This window comes from Kogia breviceps, chromosome 3, assembly GCF_026419965.1.
Source record: "Kogia breviceps isolate mKogBre1 chromosome 3, mKogBre1 haplotype 1, whole genome shotgun sequence".
In the NCBI taxonomy this organism is placed as follows: domain Eukaryota; kingdom Metazoa; phylum Chordata; class Mammalia; order Artiodactyla; family Physeteridae; genus Kogia; species Kogia breviceps.
Genome location: NC_081312.1, coordinates 44024342 through 44045979, shown reverse-complemented (window position 1 = coordinate 44045979; position 21638 = coordinate 44024342). Strand labels below are relative to the sequence as shown.

Sequence of the window (21638 nt, the reverse complement as noted above, 5' to 3'; positions counted from 1 at the left end):
ATAATATTCATTGAAACACCAATGAAAATCAGACAATCTGACTAACCTTATTAGTGGCATAAGGTGATCATTAAACTGCTTGTCAAAAAGATGAAAAATAGTATTGGCCTGGTGCACAACATCCAAAAAATAGAGATTTGCATTCCTAGAATCTGAAGAAGGAATTCCTAAAGTTGGAAGGCATGTATATGTTAGAATCTTATTAAAGAAATTCATGTAAGCAACAGAAAAAAAAATGTGGTTTTATATATACAACATGCATAAAAGTAACTGATGTTTCATTAAATCAGCAATAATTTTTGTGGACAGAAGAGTAAAATTAAGCTTGTTAATAATTTAATAAAATTCATCCAAAGTTTTTACGTCCAAATTTTCACTATCTACTCAAGTCTTCATTATTTGTGGAGATAAATCAAAAATAAATAAATCAATAAATGAATCACCTTGGACTATACCTTCTCCTTCCCTTTCCTGCCCTCCTATGCCCAATGATTCATGAGCCATGAATACACTTCTACCATTTTTCTTATAACCAGGCCTCATTACCTCTGATAACACTTAAAATAATTTTCTTATTAGTATCCTGGTTCAAATCCCCTTATCTTTTATGCTATATATTGTTGCCATAATAATGTATTTAACATATTTCACTCACCATGTTCTCTACTATTTCCTCAAAAATAATTCAAAGTCTCCTCACTGTCAACATAATAAATTCCAGATTTTCAGCACTGTATTCAAGCCACTTCACATTCTGACCCCAAAACAGACAAGTGATCTCTCCAGATTTCAGTTTCCTCTTTTGTAAGAGAGTAACAGTTAAACTCTAAGGTCCCTACTAACCAGACATTTATGTTTCTAGCTAAAGTTCAAAGACATAAGGGGCTAGGAAAAATACAGAAAATGAGAAAACAAAAGTTTAATACCTGGAGTTCTTTACAGGAGGAGGATTTTTTTTCAAAGTTTTAAAAATGGAAAATAAAGGTGTTTTATTTTCCCATAAATGACAAAATCACCAATTGATAAGAAAATTAAAGGCTCCAAGACAAATTTACAAGAGAAAAAAAGTCAATACACATGTAGAAAATACTAATCCTTGCTATTAATGAAAGACATGAAAAGGCAATAGTGATGTACGTTTTTAACCACTAAATTATTAAAGTTTTTAAAGAATATTCAGTGGTGTGCTGAAAAGCTAGTATAATCATACATGTCAGCAGCAGTATAGATTAGTGGGAAAAAGACCCTTAGGAAAATAGTATATACATATAAAAATTTTTTAAATTTGCAATACACTTTGATCTGGTAATTTCACTTCCAGAATTTTATCCAAAGAAAATAATTCAAAATAAGGAAAACACTTTAAGCTCTACAATGTTCACTGTAGCATTATTTGTACTACTAAATTGCTGAAAAGATCCAAGATGTCTAATAATAGGGGGTGGTTAACTTTATAATATATATGCATGACAGAATTTTATAAAATCATTAGAAATAATAGTAGTATGTACTAACTAAATAGCTGCATGGAAAATGTTTATGAGTATAAGGGACATTCTCATCCTACCAGGAAATCTTCTAAGCCCTTCCAAATTATGAATACTGCTATTAAAATGAAGAAGCTAGGCTTCCATAATAGCTAAAGAACAACTCCTTCATACCATACAGAATCAAATTCATGTTACTTTTTAATTATCTTCTTTAATCTTCACATCTTTGAGGTGGATATTATTATCCCAATACAAATTACCATATTAGCTTATTTGTAAATGGCAAATGTTAAATACTTGATGTCAAGTTTCTGCTGTATGGGGTGGAGGAGGGGGGAAGCAGGCTATAAATGCTTATCTACATGTTGCAGGTTAAAAAAAAAGGGTAAGAATAAACCACAAGGTTACTGAATTATGGGTAATTTTGCTTCAACCTTAGAAACTTTATGGAATGATGTTATATACAGTCAAACATTTTTGAGCATGTGCTATGTGCTTTCTAGGTGCTAGCCTATAATGGCAATTAAGACAGATAAGATTCCTAAGATAGGTAAGATTCCCATGAAGTTCACTATTCAAGAGAACTTACATGCTGTTCTCTCTACTTAAAATACTCTTTCTCCAAATATTCAATTTACTCCTTCACTTCATTCAGCTCTCTGGTTCATGTCTCCTCAGAGGCCTTTTCTGACCAGCCTTTCTAAAAAAGCCCTCTGCCCCTGAATTCCCCATCCTACCTCCCATTACTATTCTCTATTCCTTACTCAATTTTATTTTTATTCATTGCACTTACTAGTCATTTGTCTATCTTTTCCACAAGAATGTAAGCTGCATGAGTACAAGGGTAAGGACTTAAGCATGTGTTCAATGAATGAATTCTGGTGAGTGAGGCAGATATTAACAAATGAAAATTTCACTGTAACAAGTGCTTTGAAAAAAGTTAATTCAATAATGAAATAATGCGTAACTAGGCTGGGAAAGGGGTGTCACTTTAGCTAGGTTGATCAGCAAAGGCTTCTCTAAGAAGGTAGCACCTTAGCTAAGATCTGAAGGGTGAAAAGCCAGACATGAGAAGAACTGAAGGAAAAGAACTGGGGGTAGGGAGACACCAAGTGCAAAGAACCTGAGTGAGGAAAATGAATGAAGGCCAAAGGGGCTGGGGTAGTGAGGGGAAATGCAATATGAGATGAAGATGAATATATAAGATGAATATATAAGAGGAGGCCAGATCAAAAGCTATACTTTCATAAAGAGTTTCTTGTTATTTTTCCCCTAAGAGTAACAGGAAACCACTAAAGGGTCTTAAGCAAGAAATTTTAAGACCCTTGAATTTATAACAAAACTGTTACATGGAGTCAGTTATTTGGAAAGGTAAGAATGTACACAAAGAGACCAGTTAGGAATGGATAGAGATGATGATCTTTAAATCAGGGTGGCATCAGTGGAAATGGAGAAAAGCAGACGAATTTGAGTTATGTTTGGCAGTATACAGACAGGATTTGCTGGTAGACTGGCTATCAGGTTTGATGAAAAGAAGAATTATGATAACTCCGGGGTTTGGGCCTTGAGCAAAGAGTAAATAGTAATGCCTTTTAAAGACATGGAAAAGAAGGGGAAAGAAAGAAGTTTAGGTGGAAGATAAAGAGTTTCATTTGAGATATATTAAATTTGAGATGCACACAGAACAGGTGAGAGAGGTCAAGGAGGCAACTGAATTAATGGGACTGGAATTTAGGGAAGAAGTCATTATTATCCTATTAATACCAGTAAACCCAGAAGACTAAAAATAAACGAAAAAAGTTTATATGAATCTATTCCTCTCCAGGCTTATTTTGAAAAGGCTTACTTTCCTTTCTAAATCTTACTTTACTCAACTGTCTCAACCAGAACTGCTGTCACTTCCATTTCTGCTCCTTTGGCATTTCATAGCTTACAGCATTGTATTACATTCTTCCATACACGGTAGTGATTCATGTAGCCCTGGTCAATGTAAGCAATATGAGAACTGTGTCTTTCTATAGCTTCTAGCATCTGACAAATCCTTGTTACAGAAGCTCAAAAAGCATTTCATTGCACTGAACTGCTTTTGACAGATAGAGTTGAATATATATAAAACAACATTATGCATACAGTTTAACCGTATAAGATCAAAGGAATTTAACACGAAGTATAATACAAATAAATATACTTACCAGCAAGTCCTGTTTCCAAGGCATAATCAATATGTTCAATACATAAAAATTCCACAAGAATGGTAAAAATTCTAAAGGCATTCCTTGGTAAATCAGAAGGATCAGAGAGCTTTAAAAACAAAAACCAAATACATCATTCCTCAAGTTTACCTTTAAAAAAAGGTAATACTTTTTTTTTTCTTAGCAATCAACTTTGTATAAGACATAGTCAGTATTCAGATATCAAAATGATAACTTAAAACTCTTCCTGGGCTTCCCTGGTGGCGCACTGGTTGTGAGTCTGCCTGCCGATGCAGGGGACGTGGGTTCGTGCCCCGGTCTGGGAGGATCCCACATGCCGTGGAGCAGATAAGCCCGTGAGCCGTGGCCGCTGGGCCTGTGCGTCCGGAGCCTGTGCACCGCAACGGGAGAGGCCACAATGGTGAGAGGCCCGCGTATCTCACACACACACAAAAAAAACCCCTCTTCCTGCCCACCCAAAATGCCTTTCTCATATACATCGTTACAACGCTCCGTGTTTGTCTACAACTCTCCTGGCTTAGATGAGATCAATGTTTTTCTGACCTGGATTGTAACCCATTAGTGGACTGTGACAAGAAAGAAAGAGAGAAAAGAAGAGAGGACCAATAGAAAATAATGTCTAAAGTACACATTAAAACCAAATATGTTTTAATGAAATAAACATATACAAACATCACACACAAATACATATAATAAATGTACCCTCAACTGCCATGTAAAGTGCCTTTCTTATTGTGAGTCACAGTAAAAGAATTTTGAGAGCCACCAAATGAACAAATGCTATTCTAGTAAAACTCAGAATAAAAAGGATTCTCTGTTTTATTGGAGGATGGGGATGGGAAATCAATAACAGACACACTATAAAATATGACAGGCTCAAATCCCACCTTCTTCACTTCCTGGTTGAGTGAACCCTTGAGATGTTATTTAACCCCACCAAGCCTCAATTTCTTCATCTGTAAGGTAGGAATAATATTAATAGTACTTATATCCTAGCCTTGAGGTGAAAATAAAGTATGAAAATGCATGTAAGGTATTTTTAGCTCAGTGTTTGGCATATAATAGGTTCACAATAATACATTTTCATTTTGATGTTGATGTTGCTGCTGCTGATTAACTTCTTAGTAAAGGAATTATTAGTAATTATGCTGAGAAAATTAAATCCCTCTTTAAAAGTTAGAAAATTACCTCTCAACTTCTTATAACTGCTTCCTATATTATTTATCAATTGATTGTTGCCTATTTGTAGTGTCCATTTGTGATCCACTCTCAGAGTAATGGGCACTGAAGAGCATAACCCACTTTAAATTCCCTAAATCTCTACTGATTATAAATACTAATTTGGTATTACTCAATTCCCTTCCTGGTCTTCTTAATACAACCCTAATCTTCACCCTTCATCAGTCTCTCTACCACAACCCTCACCTCCCTTCTTTGCTCACTGATGCTTAACAAATGCCCTTAGCAAGCCACAAAGAATAACTTTAATTTTTCACATTCCTCCTCTCTACATCCGTACATTCATGCATAACTCATTGAAGAGGTAGACTGAATATGTGTAAGGACACAGAAGACATAAACAACATTGTTAATCAACTGGACCTAACTGACATTCATAGAATATGCTATCCAACAACATCAGGATATACATTTTCTTTAAGTATTCATAAAACACTTACCAAACAAGTCTTGATAAATTTAAAATGGATTCATATCACACAAAGTATGTCCTCTAACCACAACGGAATCAAATTTAAATCAATAACAGAAAGACATCTAAAAAAATCCCCTAGTATCTGGAAATGAAATAACACACTTCTAAGCCACTCTTGGGCCAAAAGAAATCAAAAAGGAAATTTAAAAGTATTTGGAACTGAATGAAAATAAATACAACAAATTAAAACTTGTGGTATGCAGCTAAAGCAGTACTTTAAAGGGAAATTTATAAGACTAAATGCCTATAAAAGAAAATAAGAAAGGTCTCTAATCAATGTCTCACCTCCACCTTAAAAAACTAGAAAAAGAAGGGGAAATGAAACCCAAGTAAGCAGAGGGAAAAGAAGTAATAAAGAGTGGAAATCAATGAAATACAAAACAGAAAACAGAAAAATCAATGATACCAAAAGCTGATTCTCTGGGGAAACCAAAAAAACTGATAAACCTCCAGACAGAATGATCACACACAAAAAAATACCAATCATTGGGCTTCCCTGGTGGCGCAGTGGTTGAGAGTCCGCCTGCCGATGCAGGCGACACGGATTTGTTCCCCAGTCCGGGAAGATCTCACATGCTGTGGAGCGGCTGGGCCCGTGAGCCATGGCCGCTGGGCCTGTGCATCCAAAGCCTGTGCTCCGCAATGGGAGAGGCCACAACAGTGAGAGGCCCGCATACCACACACACAAAAAAAATTAACAAGGTCCTACTGTAAAGCAGAGGGAACTATATTCAATATCTTGTAATAACCTATATTGAAAAAGAATATATATATTATATATATTATGTATATATAACTGAATCACTTTGCTATACACCAGAAACTAACACAACACTGTAAACAAATTATACTTCAATTAAAAATCACACACACGGACACACACACAAAATCAACTGACCATAAAAAAAGGATAATAAGGCAATACCATGAACATCTTAATCCCAATAAATTCAACAATTTGTGTGAAATATACAAATCTTAAAAGACAGGGCTTCCCTAGTGGCGCAGTGGTTAAGGGTCCGCCTGCCGATGCAGGGGACACAGGTTCTTGCCCCAGTCTGGGAGGATCCCACATGCCGCGGAGCGGCTGGGCCCGTGAACCATGGCCGCTGGGCCTGCGCGTCCGGAGCCTGTGCTCCGCAATGGGAGAGGCCACAACAGTGAGAGGCCCGTGTACCGAAAAAAAAAAAAAAAAAACTGCAGGCCCAAATGACTTCACTGGTGAGTTCTACCAAATATTTAAGGAAAATATAACACCAATTTTACATAAACTCTTCCAGAATATTGAAGAGGAAGGAACACTTTCCAACTTATTCTATGAGGCAAACATTACCCTGATACCAAAACTACACAAAGACATTACAAGAAAAAACTATGTATACATCAATATCCCTCTTGAAGGCAAACACAAAAATTCTTAACAAAAGTTTAGCAAATCTAATCCAACCATACATAAATAGGATAATACATGATGACCAATGGGGTTTATCAAAGGAATGCAAAGGTTAACATTTGGAAATCAACGTAATCCAACCACATTAACAGAACAACAAAAAAAGCATTTGACAAAGTCTAACATCTAATCCTTAAAAAAATACCCAGAAAACTAGGAATAAAAGAATTTCATCAATCTGATAAACAGCATCTATGAAAACCAAATAGGACCTAATTAAACTTAAAAGATTTTGCTCAGTAAAGGAAACCATAAACAAAACTTAAAGACAACCTACAGAATGGGAGAAAACATTTACAAATGATGCGACTGACAAGGGATTAATTTCCAAAATATACAAACAGCTCATAGGCTCCCAGAAGAAGAAGAGAAATAGAAAGGGACCGAGAAAATATTTGAAGAGATTATAGTTGAAAACTTCCCTAATATGGGAAAGGAAATAATTAATCAAGTCCAGGAAGCACAGAGTCCCATACAGGATAAATCCAAGGAGAAACACGCCAAGACACATATTAATCAAACTATCAAAAATTAAATACAAAGAAAACAGCTCATAAAGCTCAATAACAAAAAAACAAACAACCTAATCAAAACATGTGCAGATGACCTAAATAGACATTTCTCCAAAGAAGACATACAGATGGCCAAGAGGCACATGAAAAGATGCTCGACATCGTTAATTATTAGAGAAAGGCAAATCAAAACTACAAGGAGGTATCATCTCACACCAGTCAGAATGGCCATCATCAAAAATCTATACATAATAAATGCTGGAGAGGGTGTGGAGAAAAGAAAACCCTCCTACACTGTTGGTGAGAATGTAAATTGGTAAATGTAAATTGCAGCCACTATGGAGAACAGTATGGAGGTTCCTTAAAAAACTAAAAATAGAATTACCATATGATCCAGCAATCCCACTATTGGGCATATATCCAGATAAAACTATAATTCAAAAAGTTACATGCACCCCTATGTACACAGCAGCACTATTTACAATAGCAAGATATGGAAACAACCTAAATGTCCATTGACAGATAAATGGATAAAGATGTGGTATGTGTGTGTATAAATTTATATATATATATACATATATATATATATATATATATATATATATATATATATATACACACAATGGAATATTACTTAGACATAGAAAAGGAAATAATGCCATTTAAAACATGTATGGACCTAGAGACTATCATAGTAAGTGAAGTAAGCCAGACAGAGAAAGACAAACCTCATATGATATACCTTATATGTGGAATCTAAAAGAAAAAGAAACGACACAAATGAACTTATTTCCAAAACAGAGAGAGACTCACAGACACAGAAAACAAACTTATGATTACCAAAGGGGAAAGGAGGATGCAAGAGGGATAAATTAGGAGGCTAGGATTAACATATACACACTACTATGTATAAAACAGATAACCAACAAGGACCTACTGTATAGCACAGGGAACTACACTCAATATTATGTAATAACCTATAAGGTTACATATTTATATGTATACATATATATGTATACATATCGCTGTGCTGTACTCCTGAAAGTTACATGATATTGTAAATCAACTATATGTCAAGAGGGGCTTCCGTGGTGGTGCAGTGGTCAAGAATCTGCCTGCCAGTGCAAGGGACAGGGTTCAAGCCCTGGTCTGGAAAGACCCCACATGCCACAGAGCAACTAAGCCCATGCACCACAACTATTGAGCCTGAGCTCTAAGAGCCCTCGAACCACAGCTACTGAAGCCCGCAGCCCTAGAGCCCATGCTCCGCAACAAGAGAAGCCACCACAATGAGAAGCCTGTGCACCTCAACGAAGAGTAGCCCCTGCTCACCACAACTAGAGAAAGCCTGTGCGCAGCAACAAAGACCCAACACAGCCAAAGATAAATAAATAAATAAAACCTATACGTCAATTAAAAAAATTTTAAAAAAGAAAAACCTACAGTTAGCATCATATTAATGATAAAGACAAGAATAATGCAGGGTATAGGGAGGGTGGGAGGGAGAAGAGGGAGGGGATATGCGGATATATGTATACGTATAGCTGATTCACTTTGTTATATGGCAGAAACTAACACACCAGTGTAAAGCAATTATACTCCAATAAAGATGTTTTAAAAAAGATTAAAAAACAAACAAACAAAAAGAACAATGCAAGGTGTATGCTCTCGCCACTTATAAGTCAACATTGTATTGGAGGTTCTCACCAGGGCAATAGGGCAAGAGACAAAACAACAGGCATCTATATTGAAAGGAATAAGTAAAACTGACGTTATTGGCAGAAAACATGATATTTTATATGGAAAATCCTGTGGAATCTACAAAAAATGCTATTAGAATAAGTGAGTTTAGTCAGGTTGCAGATACAAATTCAACATATAAAAATCAATTGTACTTGAGATCTCGATATTGCTAAGACATCAGTTCTCCACAAACAGAACTATAGATTCAAAGCAATTACAGTCAAAATCCCAAACTTTTTCCCCCCAGAAACTAACAAATTGATTATTAGACTTATATGAAAACGCTTTCTATGGTAATGTTAGAGGACTCACACTACCTGATTCAAGATTTATAGTTACAGTGATCAAAACAGTGTAGTATTAAACTTCCAGAAGAAAACATAGGCAGTACATAGGTCTTAGCGATATTTTTTTGGATCCGTCTCCTCAGGAAAGGGAAACAAAAGCAAAAATAAACAGGACACAATCAAACTTAAAAGCTTTTGCACAAGGAAGGAAACCATCAACAAAACAAAAAGGCAACATACTGAATAGGAAAAGATATTTGCAAATGATACGCAAGATAAGGGGTTAATATCCAAAATATATAAAAAATTCATATAACTCAATATCAAAAAATTTAAAAACCTGATTAAAAAATGGACAGAGGGCTTCCCTGGTGGCGCAGTAGTTGAGAATCCGCCTGCCGATGCAGGGGACACGGGTTTGTGCCCTGGTCCGGGAAGATCCCACATGCCGCGGAGCGGCTGGGCCTGTGAGCCACGGCCGCTGAGCCTGCGTGACTGGAGCCTGTGCTCCGCAACGGGAGAGACCACAACAGTGAGAGGCCCGCGTACCACAAAAAAAAAAAAAGTGGGCAGAGAATCTGAACAGACATTTTTCCAAAGGAGACAAACAGATGGCCAACAGGCAGATGAAAAGATGCTCAACATCACTGATAGTCAGAGAAAGGCAAATCAAAACTACAATGAGATACCATGTCACACCTCACACAGAATGGCCATCAAGTTTACAAACAACAAATGTTGGCAAGGATGTGGAGAAATAGAACCCTGTACAATGTTAGTAGGAATGTAAACATTACTACTGGCACAGCCACTATGAAAAACAGTATGGAGGTTCCTAAAAAAACTGAAAATAGAACTACCACATGACCCAGCAATTCCATACCCGGGTATATATCCGAAAAAAACAAAAACACTAATTCCAAAAGATACATGCACCCCAATATTCAGAGCAGCATTATTTACAATTGCCAAGATATAGAAGCAACCTAGGTGTCCATCAGCAGATGAATGGATAAAGAAGATGTGGTATATATATACAAGGGAATACTACTCAGCCATAAAAAGTGAAATTTTGCCATTTGCAGCAACATGGATGGACTTGGAGGGCATTATGCTAAGTGAAATAAGTCATACAGAAAAAGACAAATACTGTATGATAGCACTTATATGTGGAATCTAAAAAAATGCAACAAACTAGTGAATACAACAAAAAAGAAGCAGACTCACAGATGCAGAGAACAAACTAGTGGTTACAGAGCAGGGGGAGAGGGGGCAATGTAAGGATTGGGGAGTGGCAAGTAGAAACCACCGGGTGTAAGATAGGCTCAAGGTATTGTACAATGTGGGAAATATAGCCAATATTTTGTAATAACTGTAAATGGAAAGTAACCTTTCAAAATTTTTGAAAAAAATTTTTTTAAAAAAGAAAGAAAGCTTAAAGGAAACAAAAGAAAGAAAATATAAGAGGAAATCTTTGTGACCTTAGGTTAGGCAAAGATTCCTTAAATATGATACCAAAAATACCTCCCATAACAGAAAAGTGCTAAATTGGATATCATCAAAATTAATAACTTCTATTCTTTGAAATACTCTTTAGATATTAAAAAAACAAGCCACAGACTGAAAGAAAACATTTGTAAATCATATATCGAATAAATGAATTTTAACCAGATATACAACTGTCAAAAAATAAGAAAACAGACAACCCACTTTTAAAAAACGCACACAAAATACACCAAATAATATACATGAATGGCAAATAAATGCAAGAAAAGATGCTCATCTTTAGTCATTAGGAAAATGCAAACTAAAACCATAATAAGGTATCATTACATACCTTATCAGACTCTAAAATAAAGACTGATCATACCAAATGTTGGAAATCATGTGGAACAAATCCAACTCTCTCATATACTGCTGGTAAGAATGTCAAACGAAACAACTTTGAAAAAGTTTGGCAGTTTCGTAAAAAGAATTACCAGGGCTTCCCTGGTGGCACAGTGGTTGAGAATCTGCCTGCCGATGCAGGGGACACAGGTTTGTGCCCCGGTCTGGGAAGATCCCACATGCCACGGAGCGGCTGGGCCCGTGAGCCATGGCAGCTGCGCCAGCGCGTCCGGAGCCTGTGCTCCGCAACAGGAGAGGCCACAACAGTGAGAGACTCAAACACTGGAGCCAATCTAAACTGCCATCAACAGGTAAATGGATAAACAAATTGTGGCATATTCATTAAATAAAATACCACTCAGCAATAGAAGAACATACTAATACATACACACAACAACATGAATGAATTTCAAAACATTTATGCTGAGTTAAAGAATCCAGAAACACATGTATACACTATAATATACTATAATCCCATTTATTAAAAATTCTAGAAAATTAATCAACTTCTTGAAAAATCCTATTTAGCTTTCAAGACTCAGTACTGAAGCACCCCCTTCTTTTTGAAAACTAATCTACAGTGAAGCAGATCAGCAGTTGCCCAAGGACAGAAATGGAGGCGAAAGGGAGATTTTAAAAGGGCAGAAGGAAACTTCTGGAGGTGAGGGATCTGTTCATTATCTTGACTGTGTTAGTTTCACAAATGTACACATAATTTACCAAAGTTATCAAATTGTACAGTTTAAATACATGCAGTTTATTGAATGTCAATTATATCTCAAAGTTACTAAGTTTTTTAAAAGGAAAGGAAAAAAACACCGATCTGCTCATTACACTGCCCTTTTTAATATCCTTTAAAGTTTCCATCATCACCTAACAAGGTCAAGTCCAAATTTCTAAGTATGGTATAACAAAGAGTTTTTGTCTACATTTTCAACCTCCTGACTTATTACTCTCCCCATATCCTTTTTTAGTTCAAGTATTTCATACTGCGTGATTGATATCTGTATATGTCTTTGTGCACGTAATTTTCTCTATTCCTGAAACAGCCTGCCAGAATCATCCTCTTGAAGATATCCTATTTAGCTTTGAAGATCCAGACCTCAAATGTCTCCTGCTTTTTGAAATCTTTCCTGATACTCTTTCTCAATTCCTTAACCAGGAAGAGCTGGTTGTTTCCTCTTTGGTCCCAGCAGTGTTTACCTACCTTGCACTAATTCTTTATATGTCTACCTCTTTTCTCCACACTATTCAAAAGTTATGTAAATGTCTTGTATTTATAACCTCAATGCCTAACATGGCAGATGGTACAAAGTAAACACAAAATAATGTTAGTTGGATCAGACTGCAATGAATTAAACTGATTTTCAATCTCATGACTTTCCAGACAGAAGGTCATGATTTAGACCTAGTTGCTGTGATTCAAATGAATATGTTGACAACTTCATGTTTGATGATCCGATGCTTTAGGAACATTTTAATATATTTCCAGTATTCAGAAAAGTACAGATATTACTGTACCAAATATACCCATCACCTACCCAGATGTGTCATATCTTAACATTTCTCCAAATGTACTTCAGATTTTCTTCCTTCTGGGGGGCAGGAGTTGTCCAACATTATACATATAGATAAAGTCCCTTGGGTATTCCTCCCAAGGCAAGCACTACTCTGAATTTGTTTATCACACCCATGCTTGTGTATGCTCCTGAATAATATAAAGTATTGTTTTACTTTTAAAAATTTTATGTTGTGGTATACTGAATATATCTTTTCCCCATTTTGCTCTTTTCACTAAACATTGCATTTTTGAGATTTACTCATGCTGATGATACATGTAACTCTAGTTTAGTCATTTAAATTGGTATATAGTTTTCTAGTATATGAACAATGTCAGTTCATCAATTCTCTTTACAGCACACTTTGTTTGCTTCTAATTTTTCACCATGACAAACAACATAGCTTATGATGTTAGACATGTCATGTGCACCTACAAATATCTCTAAGGAATTAACAAATTACTCTCCAAAGTATACCAATTTGTACTTCCATTAGCAGTGTATGAGAACTTCTATTGCTCCACACCCTTACCAATACTTAGTATCAACAGACTTCTTAATTTTTGCCAACCTATCGAGAATAACATAGTATTTTCTGTTTTAAGTTTCATTTCCCCACTAGTGAGACTGAATATCTTATTGATAATTTATATTTTCTGTATTTATGTGTAGCCTTTGACTTGTTTTCTGTTGATTTATATTTATATGTATAATTTATATTGATTTACTATCTATCAATATAAGTATATAAACAATATACATCAATACAAATAAAAACTTAAGACTGCCTCAACTCTCAACTTCATATTTAAGAAGTATGTACCTCAGTTTCTTCCTCTGTAAAACAGGAATAATAACCTCACAGAAATGTTACAATGATTAAATGAGTGAGTAACATACCTAAAGTGCTTGCAATAGTGCCTGGAACATAGTATGTGGTATACAATTATTAACCACTACTATTTGTTTTATAAATCTTCTGCTAGTAATATTGGTTACAAATACCTTCTCAGAGGCTGTGACTTATCTGTTACTTTGTTAAAGTATGTTTGTGGAAGAAATTCTAAATTTTAATGGAGTCAACTTTTCCTTTCCTTTGCTATCTGTGTTCTTAAACATCCTTCTCTCCCTAATGTTCTATTTCTTTATAAGATAGGTCTAACTTTCCCTTTCATATCTTGATTTAATATCTTACTAAAGAAAATTTGATACGCTCAACTTTAAAATTATGTTAAAATATACTTCTAGATAATTTAAAAATAATTCTGTTCCCCAAGCAAAAATCCTATATTTTTATTACAATAAACAATTGTTCCTAACCAGAGAAAAATTAAAATATAAAACTATATACAAATAAGATAAATTTATAATTACTCTTACCCTATGACATCTTTCAAAGGCTTGCTTGGTTTCTTGTAAAAGATTAACCACCACTTCTTGGGATAGGAAAGTCTCTCCGTGAGTATCGATACTTGGCCCCAGTGGTAGGTTGGTACGCTGTCTAATTCTCTCTTTCAAATCTTGAATACTAGTGCATAATACCAACAAATGAAAAAAGAACACTACTATACATAGATTTCAATTTCAAATACTCTCAAACTTAGTATACATGAACTAAGAAAAAGAAAGAAGAAAGAAAAATAGACCAACAGCCAGGAGACCTAAAACTTCTAATTTCAGTAAGTAGTTCTATAAAGTGAAGCAAGCATTAATCTCTAAACAGAAGACATTCGTCTGAAAAATGAGTAGATTTGGAGTTATTATCTCTAAAGTCTCTTTCAACTCTACAATTCTGACTCAGTAGCACAAAACTCGTTGTCTGGTTTCCTTAGGAAGTGGGCTTTTCCAAAAGAGTTAACATTCCAGAATAACTAAATGGTCCTGCTTAAAACAAACTTTAAAATTTTAAAGATTTTAAAACATATTAACCATTTAAACATATTGTACATTTCTTCATTAGTATTAAACATAATTTAGCTTTTCTCAATGACTGAGGGTCATTAAGAACATTTATTACATGATAGTATCTTTAGAAAATTACTTTTTTTTGGTCCTAGAATATATAGCTCCAGACTGTGAACTAATTTTTCAAAAAATTCTTATGATTGTTTTTTAGGTTTTCTCTTTTACTTGCTACTGCCTTGCAGATGTCACTTCTTATTCCTAATTATAATTTCTCCATGATCATTATTTAATATATGACAAACTGGGAAATAGGAAAATGACTTGGGTGTGCATTATGTGAACTGTTAACTCTGATTATATGGCTCCACAGAGGTCATTCTGATTCATCCTAAAATCAACTCAATTCCAGATAGTTGAGATCTAGATAACTGAGTTGCCACCAATTCTTACAGCAAATCATTTAATTTTACTCTAGTAGGTAAGTACATTCACGTTTTAATGTATTACTTAAATAATTTTATGCCAATCATGAAAAAGCTCAGGGTACAAAGTTGTGAACTATCTGCATTTTTTTTAAACCACACCTGCAATAGCAGCAATGAAACAATGTGCTTCCTAGTTAATAACCTGGAATAATTTACTTAGTCTAAAAAAAGGAAGGAAGGAAGGCAGGCAGGAAGGGAGCGAGGGAGGGAGGGAGGAACTCTTTACGGTACTAGTATTCTGCTTTACATTTTAATAATGTTATGTAGGAACATTTCAACATGTGGCTCGAGAGACAGGATTTGATGAATGGTGTAAACAAACTGAATTAAAATTTTTCACAGAAAATTCTAATGACTATCAATATTTCACAAGCTTGTCCAAATATAATAGCTTTTAATATCTTTAGTTTTAACTATAACATTTAACAAAAACACTTACCCTCCTGTGCCAATGGATCTCTTTTGATGGTTTTTTGAATCATAATAGCGCTGTAGGATCATAGCACTTCTGCTTTTCAAATATCCAGTCTCCACTTCAATATAGTTCTCCAAATAGGAAATGAAAATGGACTTGATAAGCTTAGACAAGAAAGTCTGTTTATCAGTACCTAAGTTAAACTCCATCAACTTGCTGGAAAGATTTGTGGTTCTTTTCATGCAAAAGGGAGAAAAAAGATTAATGTATATTTTTTAATAACTTGTTACACCACCATTTCTTTTCTTTTCTTTTTTTCTTTTTTTTTTTTTTGTGGTACGCGGGCCTCTCACTGTTGTGGCCTCTCCCGTTGAGGAGCACAGGCTCCGGATGCACAGGCTCAGAGGCCACGGCTCACGGGGCCAGCCGCTCCGCGGCATGTGGGATCTTCCCTGACCCGGGCACGAACCCGTGGTCCCCTGCATCGGCAGGAAGACTCTCAACCACTGCGCCACCAAGGAAGCCCTACACCACCATTTCTTAAACCTTGGGAAGTTACTTAGGATGCAGACAGCAACTGTATAGGATTATATATATTAAGTAGAATGAATATTACAATGGCAACAGTAGCAGAATGGCTTCAAGTATGCCATTCATGACATGGTACCAAGTCAAAATACTGAGAAGTTTATGTGCTGTTCATTCTCTTTAGTCTTTGTCCCTGGACTTTCCTCTAATTTTCTGTTTCTCACTGTTGAAGATAGGCTCACAATAGTGCTATTGTTGAGATGGACTTCCTGATTATAGTTACTTTTGAAAAGCCTCTTCTCAAAGTGATGACAATAAAGAAAAGCAATAGAGTTGGGAAAAAACTCCACATGAAGCTTCTACAAAGTATAACACTGCCATTTACAAAAGCACAAGACAAATTTTTACATTAGACCTAAGTCTGAAATTGTCATGTAAGAGTTTGTCACTCTGGGGGCTACCCTGGTGGCGCAGTAGTTAAGAATCCGCCTGCCAATGCAGGGAACACGTGTTTGAGCCCTGGTCTGGAAAGATCCCACATGCCGCAAAGCAACTAAGCCCATGCACCACAACTACTGAGCCTGAGCTCTAGAGCTCAACAAGAGAAGCCACTGCAACAAGAAACCCGGGCACCGCAACAAAGAATAGACCCCGTTCACCGCAACTAGAGAAAGCCCGCATGCAGCAACAAAGACACAACATAGCCAAAAACAAATAAAAATAAAATAAAGAAATTTAAAAAGAGTTTGTCACTCCCTTTCTCAACTTTTAAAGTTTTAACTGCAAATAAATGTAATTATACTAGTTCTTAAAGAAAAAAATTAAAGAATAATGAACTAGCTTACAATTAAAATCAGAAACAAAATTCTCAAGTCTTAAACAAGGTTTTTATATTTCATTAAAGTACATTAATATAAAGCATAATATCCAATTCCTTAAGTTAACATGCTAAGAATGCTGCTCTTGTACAATACTAGTCTATACAGCCAAGTATTTAATGCTAAAAGGTATACTGCTATCTGACAAACTGTTATTCAAAAATACCTGAATACTTCCCCATTTTCTATTTGAAAAAAGAAAATGTGAGATATTACTATTTTCTAATAATTAAAAATATACCTTGTATATAAATCGTAGAGACTTTTGAGATACTGCTCTGCATCAGACTTCCTACATTCTTCTAACTGGTCTTTCACAAAGCTCTAAAAACAAAGTCAACATTCTGTCAATTAAGTAAATATTAAATTATATAGTCAATTTTTTTTCTCTAGAATTACTTCACATTCTTGAATTGTTCTGACTTAAAATCCAGTGGAAAAGGCAGTATATAGAAAAGAGACCAATATAAAAAAATAGGTTTTTAATTTTTACTGCTTCTCATATTTACTCATACATCTTATCAGTGTTAGGAATAAGCATTAAGAATCTCAAATACCTTGTCTTTTGAAATCTGCCTATCCTGCCTCATGAAGTACATTGGGGGAAAAAAAAAATCCCAAAAAACAAAACCTGAAGCTATATCAATATGGTCAATTCCTTAAAGCAGCTTTTCCCAAACTGTAGTCTAAGTAACACTAGCGTCCTTTGAGACATTACTATAAAACTGGGAAATGCTGTACATTACATCTCCACTTCTAGAGAATCACAACACATATTAGTATCTTTAAAGGCTATTAAAAGTCCTGAATTGTGTTTTAAAGACAACTCTTATTTAATGTTGCTCAATCCATTGGTAAACATAGTCTAGGAAATGTTGCCTTAAAGTATAGAGCTATGGAAGTCAAGGTTATAAATGAAATTCCTGTGTTTTCTTTTAATCTTAGTAACATATTATAAAAAAAATCTACAGATTGAGCTTGTAATTCTTGATCAATTTCAAAAATGCCATCTATTGGTCAAGGTAAGAAACCAATAAAAATTAAAACTGAGGCTAACCTACCACAACCTGATACATATGTAATTTCAAACACATGCTCTGATGACACTGAGTGATTAGCGCCTTTTAAAACATTTTTTTTTTAAAAGCATGACACTGTCATTCCTTTCTCCTACATTAATAAGTGGATTACTATGCCTAAGGATATTATACAAATAAACTAAATTTTAAGAACTTTTAAAACATAGAGGAAAAAAATCACATATTGCCTTAAGTACTTAGTCATTGTTCAAAATTACCTGTAGTTTGATTTCAAATACATTTTGAATAAGTTTAGCCAGTACTGTTTCTGGATTACTAAAGATATCTCCAACTTGTTTGTTCACCCGTTGACAGAGTATTGCTGCATCTTCAAATATATCATTTCTCAAGTAAGCACCCTGAACAGCAGAGGAATTTTACATTGAATATATAATTTTAAAATGCTTTTTAAAAACACAAATTAGCATAAAATAAAATAAAATCCAATAAAGTGTAGTGTTATGTTACCTCCTGGCACTGCTTTATATAAACATCAACACAATGGGAATAACCCTAAGAAGAAGAAAGAAATACATATCACTGTTTTGGTTCAATTATAACAATAATAACAACGTCAATAAGAGAGGTATTATATGTAATAAATCTATGTCTACACCTCAATAAATGGCCAAGGGTAATAGCTACTCTCTGGTTACTATATTCCAAGCTTAAGGTCAAGCTTTCTTCCTTTTGATTTCATAAAATGTTTGACTGAAAAAAAAATACATTAAACACCCAGAAGGCAGACAATATGATTTTCTATGGCAAACTATATAAAAATTCAGTAATAAAATATTAATATTATTGAATACAAGATCCTTATTTAAATATTAACTACCTAAAATTTAATATCATTTCTGGAAAAAGATACAAATGTACATTCAAATTAGTCCAAATAATGAAAATTATCACTGACTCATACAACCAGGGAAAAACAAAGACTATGATATATAGAATTCATGTAACCTCTGTACTCTTTTAAGACTAATCTGCATTTTAAATTTTTATTATTTACCTTAAAATGGAGTAAAACAGCTGCTACTTCTCTCATTCTGGAGATTTCACCTCTTCTTTGAGCACCAGTAAACTCCTGTATCAGTTGGCATTCTAAATCATGGTATTTACCTAAAAATAGAAAGTCATTCAGCTACAATGAGACAAAGTATCCAAGTTACTTATGAGTATATGGTTTCTTTATAAATATAATGACTAGGATTCTAGCTTTCTTTTAAAAGAATTGCAAAAACTATATGAGATTATAAGTAGTGGATCAAAACCCTATAATATATACTGTGGTATATAAATCTATATTTTCAAGACCAAAAAATCTTCCCAACTGGTGAAACAGGTGAGCTCCTATAGTGTGACTGCCATTTATCACTGCTATGTAAAAAAGCAGCTGGCTGGCAATATCGTTCTCAATGGTGAAAAATTGAAACCATTTCCTCTAAGATCAGGAACAAGACAAGGCTGTCCACACTCACCACTATTATTCAACATAGTTTTGGAAGTCCTAGCCTCAGCAATCAGAGAATAAAAAGAAATAAAAGGAATCCAAATCAGAAAAGAAGAAGTAAAGCTGTCACTGTTTGCAGATGACATGATACTATACATAGAGAATCCTAAAGATGTTACCAGAAAACTACTAGAGCTAATCAATGAATCTGGTAAAGTAGCAGGATACAAAATTAATGCACAGAAATCTCTTGCATTCCTATACACTAATGATGAAAATCTGAAAGAGAAATTAAGGAAACACTCCCATTTACCATTGCAACAAAAAGAATAAAATACCTAGGAATAAACCTACCTAGGGAGACAAAGGACCTGTATGCAGACAACTATAAGACACTGATGAAAGAAATTAAAGATGATACAAACAGCTGGAGAGATATATCATGTTCTTGGATTGGAAGAATCAACAATGTGAAAATGACTATACTACCCAAAGCAATCTACAGATTCAATGCAATCCCTATCAAACTACCAATGGCCTTTTTCACAGAACTACAACAAAAAATTTCACAATTTGTATGGAAACACAAAATACCCTAAATAGCAAAAGCAATCTTGAGAAAGAAAAACACAGCTGGAGGAATCAGGGTCCCAGGCTTCAGACTATGCTACAAGTCTACAGTAATCAAGACAGTATGGTAATGGCACAAAAACAGAAATATAGATCAATGGAACAGGATAGAAAGCCCACAGATAAACCCATGCACATATGGTCACCTTATTTTTGATAAAGGAGACAGAATATACAGTGGAGAAAAGACAGCCTCTTCAATAAGTGGTGCTGGGAAAACTGGACAGCTACATGTAAAAGAATGAAATTAGAACACTCCCTAACACCATATACAAAAATAAACTCAAAATGGATTAAACACCTAAATGTAAGGCCAGACACTATAAAACTCTTAGAGGAAAACATAGGCAGAACACTATGACATAAATCACAGCAAGATCCTTTTTGACCCACCTCCTAGAGAAATGAAAGTAAAACCAAAAATAAACAAATGGGACCTAATGAAACTTAAAAGCTTTTGCACAGCAAAGGAAACCATAAACAAGACGAAAAGGCAACCCTCAGAATGGGAGAAAATATTTGCAAATGAAGCAACTGACAAAGGATTAATCTCCAAAATTTCCAAGCAGCTCATGCAGCTCAATATCAAAAAAACAAACAACCCAATCCAAAAATGGGCAGAAGACCTAAATAGACATTTCTCCAAAGATATACAGATTGCCCACAAATACATGAAAGGATACTCAACATCACTAATCATCAGAGAAATGCAAATCAAAACTACAATGAGGTATCACCTCACACCAGTCAGAATGGCCATCATCAAAAACTCTAGAAACAATAAATGCTGGAGAGGGTGTGGAGAAAAGGGAACCCTCCTGCACTGTTAGTGGGAATGTAAATTGGTACAGCCACTATGGAGAACAGTATGGAGGTTCCTTAAAAAACTACAAATAGAACATACAACCCAGCAATCCCACTACTGGGCATATACCCTGGGAAAACCGTAATTCAAAAGGAGTCATGTACCACAATGTTCATTGCAGCTCTATTTACAATAGCCAGGACATGGAAGCAACCTAATTGTCCATGGACAGATGAGTGGATAAAGATGTGGCACATATATACAATGGAATATTACTCAGCCATAAAAAGAAAGGAAATTGAGTTATTTGTAGTGAGGTGGATGGACCTAGAGCCTGTCATACAGAGTGAAGTAAGTCTGAAAGAGAAAAACAAATACTGTAGGCTAACACATATCTATGGAATCTAAAAAACAAAGTGGTCTGGTGAACCTAGGGGCAGGACAGGAATAAAGACATAGGCATAGAGAATGGACTTGAGGACATGGGGAGGGGCAAGGGTAAGCTGGGATGAAGTGAGAGTAACACTGACATATATACAGTACCAAATGTAAAACAGATAGCTAGTGGGAAGCTGCTGCATAGCACAGGGAGATCAGCT

General features: G+C 35.0%; 1 protein-coding gene across 5 annotated transcripts in view; it reads right to left on the bottom strand.

The window, feature by feature from the left end:
* The window catches only part of EXOC5 (exocyst complex component 5), a 59894-nt gene that overhangs the window by 12496 nt on the left and 25760 nt on the right, over positions 1-21638 (bottom strand). For all 5 annotated transcript variants that reach the window (XR_010839543.1, XR_010839542.1, XM_059059493.2 and 2 more), the window contains exons 7-14: positions 19164-19273; positions 18617-18661; positions 18367-18507; positions 17311-17393; positions 15688-15897; positions 14239-14386; positions 3683-3791; positions 47-167 (exon numbers count right to left, since the gene is read on the bottom strand). Coding sequence is in view for 3 of the 5 variants with exons in the window: in XM_059059493.2 (XP_058915476.1) it covers positions 47-167; positions 3683-3791; positions 14239-14386; positions 15688-15897; positions 17311-17393; positions 18367-18507; positions 18617-18661; positions 19164-19273 (967 nt within the window). In the remaining 2 variants the exon portion in view is untranslated. The remainder of the gene's footprint in view (positions 1-46; positions 168-3682; positions 3792-14238; positions 14387-15687; positions 15898-17310; positions 17394-18366; positions 18508-18616; positions 18662-19163; positions 19274-21638) is intronic.